General features: G+C 42.9%; 1 protein-coding gene across 2 annotated transcripts in view; it reads right to left on the reverse strand.

Annotated features, from left to right (window-relative positions):
• Positions 1-3496: 3496 nt before the first annotated feature.
• The window catches only part of TRAPPC9 (trafficking protein particle complex subunit 9), a 324135-nt gene continuing 313818 nt past the window's right edge, over positions 3497-13813 (reverse strand). For both annotated transcript variants that reach the window (XM_020804535.3, XM_078391677.1), the window contains 2 exons: positions 11634-11857; positions 3497-6740 (listed from right to left, as the gene is read on the reverse strand). In XM_020804535.3, the coding sequence (XP_020660194.3) occupies positions 6561-6740; positions 11634-11857 (404 nt within the window). In that variant the 3' untranslated portion in view covers positions 3497-6560. The remainder of the gene's footprint in view (positions 6741-11633; positions 11858-13813) is intronic.

Below are 13813 nucleotides of genomic sequence, written 5' to 3' on the forward strand. Positions count from 1 at the left end.
AAGACCACTCCCTTCGTCTTCCCCTTCTTCTTTGCCCCCAAATACTGCCTTTTGTGGTTAAACACCATTGGCATGACTCTGAGGTGACCTTCTTTTCTTAAAGACAGGCAAGCTGTTGATCTTCCTTATATCTTGTGGTGGAGAACTCAGAAATCTAAGCCGATTCAGTGTTGTCACAATTGAAAACTCCTTTGAGACTTGAGCATCCATCTATGGGAGACCGGTGTCCAGCACCTGTGTGGAATAAGCTACTGCTCTAACTTCCAGTTCCTCCTTTAGAATCAGATTCAATGGTGTGCAAGTGCTTTTGGTTCCTAAATTCCACAGTCGGTCTTCACTGGAAGGCAAACCTTCTTTCTGTCTTTTTGCATTTGGTCTGACTAGATCAGTTAATCGCACAACACAGTGAATCACCTTCAGAGGAGTCAGGCCGACGCACCTCTGCACAAGCGCTGTTCTGCATTTCCTTCCTTCGAATCAGTCTTTGGACACATCCTCACATCTGCTCCTCTATGTGTCAAGTGGGATAATAATAGTTGACTTGTCTTACAGAGTTGTGAGGAGATTAAACTAAGTACAGAAGAGAGGCAGAATTCTTTTGCACTACAAACAGACACCCTTTCCCTCTCATTTGATGGCTTCTTAGTTTTTCTAAAGTTCTTCCCTCATTCTAAAAGACGGAGAGGCCTCTTATTGCTCTAGTGTCTTGACATAAATAAATAGTATTTTGATCCTACCTTTTTGCCATTGCTCCCTCCATCACTAAAAAGAGTGGGAAACTTCCTACAATTAGATCTGGCCCTTCATCTGAAATAGGTTCCCTTCTTATCACGATATTTAATTTACATTCTTCCCTATTCAGAATTCCTACCAGGGAATCTACACTGCCCTGAGTAAAGTAAGGATACAGAATCAAAGCAGGACAAGCTTCACTATTTTGGGATTGGGGGACGGGAAAGGAATATGAATTAAAACAACTTTTCCAGGGTTGATTTTTGTGTGATGGATCCCCAAGGACAGCAGATGCTCTTCTGTTGAAACCCATCCTCCTCTACATTTTCAGGGAGAAGGAAATGATGACGGAGTAGGATGGGGCCACATCATTCCCCTGAATGTGTGGTGAACGTTCCCTAATAAGAATGCCTGAACAGGGCTAATAAATCTGGCTTATCCGGAGGCTTCATATTGCCTGGGGTCCATAGAAGTCAATACGGTATGGCTCTATTTCCTTTTGTGTCTGAAAAGAGGTCAGCCATTGTCAACCTTTTTTTTGGCCGTGGCCAAAAAGGCAATATAAAAGAAACATGGGCCGAATCAGGATTGCATCACACAATGAACCTTATAAGATGGTGGTGTTTTCCGTCTGAAGCCTCCTTCAAATTTGCCAGGGCCCCCCCCCAAGGGGCCATATGGTCCCCCATGGAAAATAGGTGTTCTAGGTCATTTGTGGCATTACAACCCAAACAAATCATCTGGAAAAGGACCCTCGCTCCGGAAGCCACCATGCGCTTTGCCTGAAGGTGGTAGATTCAGACCCTGACAGGTAAAATGACAACATCCCAGGTGGTGGGACCAAGCTCTGCCTTAAATCCCATATTGTTGCTGCCAGTTTGTGGAAACCTTGCTGGCTAGGTGGACAAACGGCCTAACCTGGCTTGAAACAGTGCCGGATGTTCATGCAACTAACAGTTGACTTGCTCCACTCACTTAAACAGAAACGTCTACATAAAAGGGGCTGAAGGCATTACAGTGGTGCCTTGCTTTATGATGTTAATTCGTTCCAGCGAAATCGCTGTAGACAGAAAACGTTGTAAAGCGAAATAAAAAAGCCCATTGAAATGCATTGAAACCGTTCAATGAGTTCCAATGGGCTGAAAACTCACCATCCAGCAAAGATCCTCCATAGGGGCAGCCATTTTTTTGTGCCTGTGCAGCAAGGAATCCGTCCCTAAGCATAGCGGGGGGGGGATTTTCTTCAGCCGGCATCCATTTTGAAACCCGACAATCAGCTATTTTTGATTGTTGCAAAGGAAAATGGGTTCCTGAAGCAGGGAACTGATCATCGCAAAGCGGAAAACCCCCATTCAAACCATCGTTTTGTGATCGCAAAAACCTAACCATCAAGCGGATTCGTCGTTAAACGGGGTAATCGTAAAGCGGGGCACGACTGTATTTGTTTCTTGAAACAAGCTTTCAAAGTCATCCAAGAGGAAGACATAAGAGGGACATAACAAAGACACAGAAAAAGTGAGAATGGGACAGCAAGGGGAAATTCGTAGAATTTAAGTACTGTTAAATATTTAAAGAAGGCCCTCATGGGCTAGAGATAGGCACATCCTACAGCGCCCCCCCACCCGATACGGCTAATCAGGTTTCCCAGATTTGATCTCCAACATCTGTTTGTTCTGTGATCTGCACCTGATTTTCTCACAAACGGCTGTACTTCTCTCTGCCTTCAAAGCAAGAGGGTGATGTCAATTTTTTCAATCAACAGAGTCTAGTTAAAAACCCATCATGATGATGGCTGACACTTTCCCATTAATGTACAAGATGTACACAGAGATAGATCATGGGGCAGCAGCTGACAAAACAGTACAGCATTGCCCATGGGGGCAGCAAAAAGCAGGAGGAAGAATACTGTTTATTACATTTCGGCTCTCCCTGTAATTTTAGAATGGCTGCAATGTGATAAGCTTTCCTCGTGGTTTCCTGTGCTCCGAATCCAGATGAATAGAAGAATAATACAGTAAAGCTTTTATGATGTGCTCATTCATTTCAATGGAGCTGGGCCATGAGAATTCATGGCTGAGGAGTCAGACCTGCCTCCTGCTGTCCTTCTCTGAAGGACTCCCCAAATCTGACATGTAGAGTTGCAGTTCCATTTACATTGTGGTAAGGTCTTCCTGACAGCCACCCTTATGTAGTGGATGCAATGTCCAGCTGGGACCCAGGAGATCTGAGTTCAAATCCCTGCTCAGTGATGGAAGCTTTTTGCAGTGGACAGTGGTGAGTCCTTCCAAACTGCTCCTCAGGCTAGGCCTTACAAAACGTGGAGGCAGCACAATTCGAAGGTCATCTTGGCCAAATGTTATACTCATGGAAGCTGTAGTGATTTCAGTTAACAGAGTCTTAAAGCTTTAATAGGCAGCTTGAGGTGTGGTGATGCCAGGTTGCATCTAAAAGGATGTCAAATCTATTGCCTTCCTCCATCTTTACAGACAACAGGCTTGAAAACCCTGAGCAAATGGCTGTTTTGTGGTCTTTTAGTCAAAACACATAGCCTCCATATGTGCTTGGAGCAGAAGCACTGAGGAACATGGCAATCCTCATATCACCCAAGTCAAAGATTAAAATTGGACGCTGTGCTAGGCAAGAACAGTCAATGGAACATACTGTGATATTACCTGTTTGTAGGAAGATGCTGTCCTGAGTGTAGAAAAGACACACTAGTAAGTTTTAAAACCTGGAGGTAACCATGGACCAATAAAAAGCAGTATTACGCTGTCAGGGGTTCGTTTTTTATTTTGACAAGTTTCACTTTATAGCATAGTACTGAATTCCAGACCAACAAATTACTGAAACTTTCCTAAGTGGTCTCAGCACTCAGATGCTACCTGGTTCCAGCAGCTCAGGTGTCGTGTCATTACAAGATATAAGATCAAAAAACAGAAATATATACATATAAGGGAGGGAAACCAATATACGGTACAAAAGCTACTCATTTATTTGGTAACTTCAGTTTACATATGCCGCAAGTGTCTCCACCAGACAATACACCAAATGGAGCTCAGTGTGTAACACGCTTTAAATCAAATAAGTGTTTTTCACTAACCGAAGTAGGGTTGCATCAAAACTAGAAGTTGAACTTGGCCTATTACATATCATATTGGGAGGGGGGAGAGCTATCATAAAATATCTGCACCTACATCTTGCTAGTACATTTGATCACAAGTCCAATTTCAAGTAACAACTTCAGATGGATTTTGTTATATTAAGTAGATGAAGCGGATTCTTTTGGAATATGTTCCCGTGAAACAAAGGGCAACACAATAGGAGGTTTACTTCCAGCTAGAAATCTTCAGCATTCCAAACCTCGCAGAGCAGTCCACTTCCTCTCTCTTGCTCAGGTGCATGCAAGGAAACAAGAAAGCTGGAAGAGGACCAAAGCAGATAATCACTAAAGCTAAGAGAATGGGAAGATGCTACATTTCTATAAGGGAACAGACTTCAGAAGTCACCTTGCACACAACAATATCTATGAGTCAGCAAATCCTCCAGGAGAGCAGCTGCAGAGTCGACTACAAGGTGGAAGGAACACAACACTTTTTAAAATGTGAATTTGTGCTGCCATTATTGCAGGAATTTGCAAACAAAGACCACCAGCAATTTCAACCATAAGGAAACATTCACCCATCTGGAAACCTTGTTAGGACTGGGATTAGTAAATAATACGTTCAATTTACATAGCACTTTGCTGATCAAAAGTAGCCGGAGAAAGCTTTCTCTAAAATTTTTGACAATATGCTTTAAAATGCCATGTGGGTTCTCCGCCTATTTAAGCAACCGTTTTACAGAGCAGATGAAGCATCTCCTAAAAGACTTTGGGGGAGTGCAGAATGAGTTTTTTTTTCCCTAAAAAGAGAAAGTTAATGTCTCTAACCTTAACTCTCTCACTTTCTTGTTATATAAACTAGCATGTGTATATCCAAGGGGAAGTGAAAAATTAAGTGATATGCTAAAGATCTGTAGACTTATACCTCCAATCAAGAGTGCAGTCAAATTCTGATGCAATCTAAATAAAACTCAAATAAATGCTGATAACCTGGAGCAAAGGTTCCATTTCCCAGAGGTGTTTTCTAGTGTGGCATTTTCCAGGGACCCTGGGTCATGCGCTGCAAACCATTATTTTTCTGCAAGCAGGGACCATTATCTGAAGGCCCCCATTAGATGAAACAACGTGAAAGATACAGAAAACCATTCCTTTCAAAAACAAGGCAGTGGGAGAGATCGGACTCCCTTGCTACACAATACAGTAAGGACTAATTTCTTATAAGCCCCCAGGCCTCCCAATTAATGCCAGATCAGAAGAAGAAACCTTCTGTGCAAACATGGCATTAAGAGAATCACCCTAAAAGCGTGCGCAGAGAAAGCCATTTCTCATGCAAGTGCCCATGTGACTGGCTTATATAGCCATTCCATTCAGTATCTGTGATTTTTCTCCTGTAAATGAATTCAGACCCATATTTGTACACAATGAAGTCACTATGCGTACCCGTTTCAATCTACTTTCAGATTCCCAACTATCCGCATCCCGCAGTGGAAACAGGATTTGGGGCCTTTGTAGGAAGATTTTTTAAAAAGAAAAACTTGTCTTTTTAAAGCAAAGTAAAACGTCGCCCTTGAAGATCAGATTAAACACTCTTACTATGTCTTATGTGGCTTTTTATGCACGCACTTTGTGCTTTGAAAATTTGCTAGTTGAAAAGACAAGCCTGTGAAATTGCACAGGACACGACACCAAGCCCAGCGTGACTCAGAAATTGACAAGGTTAGGCAACTGTGACCTACGTGGCAACTTGTCCCTAGAGAATTCCAAGCAAAGCTGGCTCAACTGGTCGGTGACACCGCCTGCGTGGCAAGCAATGGCCCCACACTTTGACAAATGTCATGTTTACAGTGGAAGCCAAAGAGAGAGAGAGTAGTGGAAGTAAGTGACAGTAGTACAAGTGAATGGGGAATGCAATGTGTTGTACTTGAACACTTTGTAACCCTTTCCTCTTATTTCAGTCTGGAGATGCCAGATCAGGAAATTCAGTACTTAAATCAGTATAGAGCAGCAAAGTGGAGAGGAGTAAAAATGGGAGAGCAGAGAGAATGTATGCATTCTGGACTCTTCTCAAATCTTCTTCCTGGAAAGGGCCAGCCATCCTTGTTCCTTGCCATATGCTTTGCCAAGAAAACTTTCTAATGAGTTCCGGGTCCCCAACTCGTTCAACCACAGAGGGGCTGGTCTTCAAACTCTGCCAAACACTTTGGAAATTTGAGCTGAATGAGAAAGCAGCCAAGGTGACCACCGGCTGTTCCACTTTGGGCTGCGATCCGACTTGGTGTCAGCAATACCAGAAGCTGGACCTAGAACGCCCATCCAATTAGGATTCGCCCACATCTACGTGAACTGTGAGCCAGGAGGAAACAAGGGAAGCTGCAGGTTAAGGAAGAAGGGGGTTGAGTCTGCATTTGCTATGGATCTGGAAAAGTTCCAAACTATTCCTTAAAAAATCAAGAGGAAAGAACAGAATGAAATCTGGGGGAGTGAAAGACAGGAAAATCACTCTGTTAAAAGTAAGGGAAATCCAATTCTTCACTACAATTAGCCACATCTATTTTCAAATAACAAAACACAGTGGTCCCATCATTATTAATCAACAGTGGAAAGCGCCTGAATACACCTCTAAAGAGTAAGTAGAAATCTCAGAGGGGAAAGCAATAGACCGAGGTCAAAGGGAGGCCATGCCCAGTCTAGCGAAGCATGGTGCCTAATGCAATGTTACACGGTACATTTACAGCTTAGTCTGGATCACAGAATTCACAGCACGGATGTGAATGCTGGGCAGGCAGAACCAGGAGTGGGGGAGCTCTCGACTGGAGTTGTCTTCATGGAATTTGATGTTCAAGTAGAAATCGCCAGTGTAGAGAAACAGGAGGGCTCCCGTACACACGATGTTTTCTGTCGGTTTCACCTGAAAAAGAGGGGCAGCTATTTTAGAAGAAAACACATTTTTCTTAGTATGTTACAATTATTTCTGAGTCTTGGGGGGGGGGAGAAATTAGTAAGTTTCTAAAAATGCAGCTTAAAGTGAAAACCTTGCATGAATAGAATCTGAGATTTGACTCTTGGTCTATCTAGATATGGATTTTTTTTGGGGGGGGGGGAGGCCAGCCTGAAACCCAGGACAGACAAGTTAAATCGAGCAAATGATTAGGTATAAGTTAGATGATAAAGTATTGGACAGATATGTACCAGATATGTACAGCAGACCGTTTAAAAACACGTATGAGATTTGGATCCTATAAAGCAAGACCCTGTGCTGTTTTTTCCCTATGGCAAGGTACATTTCTGCTTTTAAGAAATGCAATCCTTAGAAAAATCCCACTGATAAACATTAATCCTTCCCATGATGGGCACCATTGTTATAAGTCATCTAGCTCTTAACTTTCTGCAAACAGTTCACTCACCACAGTACTTGATTCTCTAAAAATCAATCCATATTATGAATTATGTCTAACATGAACATTGTGTACCACCTTTCAGGTTGCCTACTTAACAGGAGGAAGCATGCTAATTTAACATCTTCTGATTAAAGACAGATTGTCTAAAGTATTATTTCCAGAATATATGGATTGTATAACACTCAGTGAGCTTTTAAAAAATACTGATTGGTATACAACTTCTGCATTTCTTCAAAATTCTTCGGTCTCCAGAATTTACCAGGAGTTTCCCTAGCTAAAATTCTTGCATCTTTAGCCAAGAAATCAAGGACCACACAACAGTTTTAAGTTACGTATGGGTGGAGAAAGAAGACTCCATCGGCCATTTTGTTCCTGTGAAGAAGTCAGAGAAAATGGGTTGGAGAAGCTAAGCTCTGTGGCAGCAACAAAAGATGAGAGGACCGTTAGCCTCATTAGGCTTTGTACAGCTCTCAAAAACACTTTATTGTTGTTGTGTCCGACTCTTTGTGACCCCATGGACCAGAGCACGCCAGGCCCTCCTGTCTTCCACCGCCTCCCAGAGTTGGGTCAAATTCATGTTGGTAGCTTCGATGACCTTGTCCAGCCATCTCGTCCTCTGTCGTCCCCTTCTCCTCTTGCCTTCACTCTTTCCCAACATCAGGGACTTTTCCAGGGAGTCTTCTCTTCTCATGAGAGGGCCAAAGTCTTGGAGCCTCAGCTTCAGGATCTGTCCTTCCGGGGAGCACTCAGGGTTGATTTCCTTCAGAATGGATAGCTTTGATCTCCTTACAGTCCAGGGGACTCTCAAGAGTCTCCTCCAGCACCACAAAAAAACTACCAGTCTCCTAACCCTTTGCAGCTCCGAAAGATCGTAGCCACACCTAACCATTACCTCTATCTCACTGTCAACAACACATTTTAAAAAAACCACAGCATTTTAGTCAAGCAACACTACCAGTGACTTCACCACCTTTAAGGCCGGCTGTATTAGAAATATTCTCAAAAGAACGGTGACTCCGCTGCAGTGAATTTTCAAATCTTTCCCCACTTTTAGATAGTTTGTTGTCCAAAGCGTTTTCATACGTGATTCCATAGAAACCCATGTTTGCCAGTGAAAATACACACCACAAGCAGCAACAGATAATCCTAGCCGCTCCTAAGCGTCTGTGTGCAAAGTCTCTCGAAGTTCAGATTTATGTCACTGCCAGATCAACTGCCTTGTCTGACTATTTTGTTATATGTAAAAGAAGGAAAAATGCTCCCTCTCTCTATCCACTCTTTCCTTATCATGCCTAGTGTTGTAAATCCTATCCCACCCCAATCATCTGTTTTCTAAGGTCAATAAGCCCAAACACTTCAGTTTTCTTCAACAGGAAGATAAGGGATGTCCTGCTCCACCCACTCTCTTGGCATGCGACTGAGACTCCGTATATCGTATTCATTTGGCTCTTTCCAAGCTAACGCTAGGTCTTTGGTCTGGGGAGATGGTGGGTCAGCCCCTACCTTGCCTCAATTTGCCTCTTCTAAAGGGAATGAAGGAAGAATGGCTATGTATTCGCGAAGGCTTTCACGGCTGGGATCTAATGGTTGTTGTGGGTTTTTCAGGCTCTTTGGCCGTGTTCTGAAGGTTGTTCTTCCTAACATTTCACCAATCTCTGTGGCCAGCATCTTCTGAGGACTGGAGTAGGAACTCTGTCCATGCTCTGTTGGTGTTTGTTGGATAGTTGAGTATTTATAGCTGTGGGAAACAGCTTTTGCCTTTTTTTCAGGGGATAGGGTGATCAGCATGTTTTTGTTTTGATAAGGGGGGGAGAGATTATCTGTCACTGTGATTGATGGGTATCATTAGCTGGTTTTTTTGCGCAATGATCCCTGGCCCTTGTGGCTGAGTAGAGGTCATTGACTTTTTGCAGGTTGTATTTTTCAGAACAGGGCACCAGGCCGTGTTTAGTTTTAGGCCTTCTTCTTTCCAGTTGAAGTTCTGTTTATGTTTATGGATTTCAATGGCTTCCCTGTGCAGTCTAACATACAGACTGCTACCTTTAAGAAGGTGGGCATGTGTTTCCATCCATTGTTATTCTGTGCAAAAGTATAATGTAATTTATAATTTAATGGCCTGTCTGATTTCTTCAGCACATAAAAATCCACCTTTGACAACAGGTCTTCCCTCTCTTCTATACAGTTTATATTCATGAACAAAGATATTCCTTTAATTTTTACTATTTCATCAGGTTTCTGAAATGTTCTATGTTCTTTTTAGTACCGGCCACTTTAAATCCCCCACCTTACACAGACGATTTTGGCATTTTATATAAACCCACATGACTGCCATTTTGTGGGCCCATTTCCCTAAGGCCCTTTTGGTCCCTTTTAAATGGCATTCCTTCGTGCTTGACAAGTTCTGCCCTGCGCAGAAGACCCTCAAACATTTTATACTATCAGTCTTGAGGGAGGAAGTGCCCTAAAGCACACCGTTCATAGTTCCTCATGGCTTCAAAAAAAAGAAAGAAAAGAATTCAGTTTAAAAAGCTGCTCTAAGAATTCAGTTTAAAAAGCTACTCTGTAACTCTTCTCCAAATATAAAAAATTCATCTCCAAGGAGACATTTTAACTTGGCAGGCTTATACTGTATTCTAACCCTGCACTGTTCAAATCACAACTCAAAACTATGCAGACTTTTGTGACCAATTAGAATACAGTGGTGCCTCGCACAACGAGTGCCTCACACAACGATGAATTCACACAACGATGCCTTTTTCTGTTAAATTTGCTGCCTCACACAGCGATGTTTCCTATGGGGGATTTTCACACAACGATCTCCCTTTTCGCTCTTGTAAAAGTGTCTTACAATGTTTGGACGCTGTTTTAAATGATTGCAATGGTTAGTCCACCTCCTGAAACCTAAGCAAACTGATTTTGGTGTTGTTCTGACACTTCATTAATTTATGATGATTTTTTGTTTTTTCCATTGGAAACCATTAGACAGACCATCCAATGGTTTCCTATGGAGAAAATTCAAAAAATCATCATAAATTAACGAAGTGTCAGAACAACACCAAAATCAGTTTGCATAGGTTTCAGGAGGTGGACTAACCACTGCAATCATTTAAAACAGCGTCCAAACATTGTAAGACACTTTTACAGGAGCGAAAAAGGACTTTGCAAAGGCATTGAAATGTATTGAGTCGGCTTCAATACATTCCAATATAGGAAACATTGTTTCACTCAACAATGTTTCCTATGGGGATTTTCACTGAACGATGGCAATCTGTTCCAATTGGAACGGATTAACCGGTTTTCAATGCATTCCTATGTGAAATGGTGTTTCACAGAACGATGTTTCACACAATGTTGATTTTTTTGGAACCAATTAACATCGTTGTGTGAGGCACCACTGTATTTCCTGAAGCATTAGGGTAGAGTCTGTCATCAGAATTTATTGTGGATGACCCAGGAAACTTTCGGCCAGGCTACTAGCTGCTGCTATCCATTCCCAGCTTGTTTCACTTGACTTCTGAATGATACAAAGCCAAGCATGCTGACACGACAGTGTACCTCACTCCACGAGGGTATGGGTTTGAAAAGGCAAAACTGACAGAAATTCTGAACCCAAAAAATGGCAGAGATTGTCTTGGGAATTGCTTTAAAAGTAAAGCAAGCTGGAGCGTGCTGCTTATATATCATCCTGTAGTGCTTAAAGCCAGAGTCCCCAACCCCCGGTCCGCAGGCTGGGGCCGGTCCATGGGCTTCTGAGACGCAGACATGGATCTCAGCCTCCCCCGCACGGAGGGTGTGTCACGCTCATGGGTGGGTGTGCCACGTTCACGAGTGGGCATGACATGCCCCTCTATAAATGTGACACGCCCACCCGCAAGCATGACATGCCCACCCACGAGCGTGGGGTTGACCCCGCCCCCGCACACGGAGCCCGCACCCCCCCAACTGGTCCGCAGTTCCAAAAAGGTTGGGGACCGCTGGCTTAAAGCACTCTCTGGGTGGTTTGCAATTTAATTATGCAAGCTATACATTGCTCCCCCCGCCCCACCAGCAAGCTGGGTACTCAATTTGAGGACCTTGGAAGGACATAAGGCTGAGGGAAACTCAATCTGGCTACGTGGGATTGAATCAAGTTCACGAGAAGAGTTTTGACTGCAATACTGCAGTTTAACCACTGTGCCTGGAGGCTCTTAAAAGGGGCTAAGTCTAGAGCAGCTTGTCAAACACAAACATCGGGGAATGGAGTTCCACATATGTAAAACTAACCTATCCCTTTGCCTTTGTACTAAGGTGGACAGATTCCACTGCATCTTTCCATAGCAATCACTAAACCATTTTTTAAAATTTTATTTATTTATTTATTTATTTAATTTATGTAGATAGAAAATGATGGCTTATGGACCTACCGTATCAATATAGAAAGTGTTGGATCCAACAAAACTGATGGCATCTTGGAGATCATAGTTGTGGACACCATTCTGGTAATCTTGGTAGGGGATTACGGTGAGAGAGAAGGGGCCTACACCGCGCTTGCTCCAATTGGTCAGCTTCACTTCCAGGTTTACAGGGTCTCCGACTGCGCAGTTGGCTACAACATCAGAGTCGCACAGCTTGCCCTCCACCAACACATCTGCAAGACAGAACCCAAACAGATGAGGTTAAGGAATGTTCTGTGGAACAAAAAATTCTTAAAACATTTTCAGCGTGGCAAAAGAAACCGGCTGGCCAGTGAAAATTAATACAACCGAACCACATCCATCCAGAGATATAGTACATACATATTCATAGTCAGTGTTTACACTGAGCATCATTTTTCTTGGTAGGCAACACAGGATTACGTTGCGCGGTGGCTAAGTTTCGTGTTTTCTAGGAACAAAACTACTGGGTGGGAAAACTATCGGAGTCACCTAGTGCAGTTGGTTCCCTAATTTGTTTGATTCGTGGCTCCACAATTGGCAAGACTCGGTGGAAGGGAAAAAGTTTCCCCTCCCAACCAAAGTAACGACACATGGCCATACATTTCACCAGCTCCCAAATGGAATTCAGAATCTCAAGTGGGCAATCAAATTCTCACTGAAAGAAACCTGGTCGTGCAGTTGAAACACACAACCTCTGCTTTGGCAATGATGAAGAAACGGGAACTTTCCCTCGTAGTCTATTGCTGCAGAATACACCATTTCGTGTGAGGGTCTGAAGTACCCCTCCTGTACATCCAATTAAAATCTAAAAGGTCAGAAGATGGCAACCTCAAATCAGGTCTATTTTTTTCATACACCTCACAGTCAATTACTCTAAGATTGATTTAAGATGTGAATGCGTAGAGAGAGAGACTAATTATTTCCTTAACTCAGCAGGTGTACCGGCTTCCTATAAAAATTTACAGACAACAATCTCTGCCAAATGATCAATGTATGTTTGCACAATTCAGCGTGGGCTAGACAAGCCCTACTCAGAGAGGGTCACATGTGAATGGAGGAAATATTTCTCTCCCTTTATGACATGGAAATGTCCCATTGCATTAGGGGATCTTGTTCTCGTATTTTCAGCCGCCAAGAAAGGAAAGAGCCTCGTATACAGAGTTCTGTTGCTGTGGATTCCACTTGCTAACACAGATGGCATATAAAAGCTGAGATTACACTCTCTGTTGCTTTGGGAGTAAATCATTACTGGCCCTAATGTACAGTAGCTCTAAATCTTTAGCACAGCAGCCAAATGGTAAGTGCTTCATCTTGTTTGGATTCAGATTCATTTTTCAAAAAGATCATTACTGTTTCGGAAAATGAGAAGACAAGAGGCTAAGCAGATCGCTGTTGAAATATTTCAAGCTCCTGCAGGAAAAAAAAAACGACAAAAGTTTTTTTGAGATGACTATAATGAGCATAGTTGAGCCTCTCACTAGGGAGACATCTGTATTGCTTGCTGTCTCTCCTCTCTGAGCAGCTACTTCCAATCGGTGGATTCTTACGCAAAAGAATATATCCTGGTCTGCAGCCTGAAACAGGGATGACATTTGGGAAGAGGGACTGTCTTTCCATCCATCTTGGCCAACTGTTAGTGCCAGCTAGAGTAGCCAATTGAATCAAGGGGCTCTTGAGATGTCAGCAGTTATGTAAGTTGCATTAAAACAACGCATTCTAGTTAGAGCTGGATTTAATCCCACGCCACAAGCTGCATGTAATTCTTTCCCATGAACACCCCCTGAGGCCAACTCATTGGTTCTATGCACTATGAGTCAAACCAGATGTTAAGGAAACAGGCATTCCCAATGGGACTTTTTCACAGGTACTACCTCAGTAATCAGATTTACAGATGGCACCTTCTGACTTGCTGGTCAGAACAATACTTTCCAACAGCAGTCAGATCATCTAGCAGAAACAAAGCACGCTGAATGCAAGATCGGTCGGTGAGGAAAATCCTGTGTCATAAGTAACCAGACATTTCTTACCATTCGAGGAAGCATATGTTCTGAAACTCTGTCAAATGTATTATCTCATTTCACTCTCGGCGACTATGATTTCTTAACACATACATGGGCCTCTGAACTGTGCATTTGTATCTGTGCAGCGATGATTGTGGTGAATTATCG

The sequence above is a fragment of the Pogona vitticeps genome, chromosome 4 (genome assembly GCF_051106095.1).
Source record: "Pogona vitticeps strain Pit_001003342236 chromosome 4, PviZW2.1, whole genome shotgun sequence".
In the NCBI taxonomy this organism is placed as follows: Eukaryota; Metazoa; Chordata; class Lepidosauria; order Squamata; family Agamidae; genus Pogona; species Pogona vitticeps.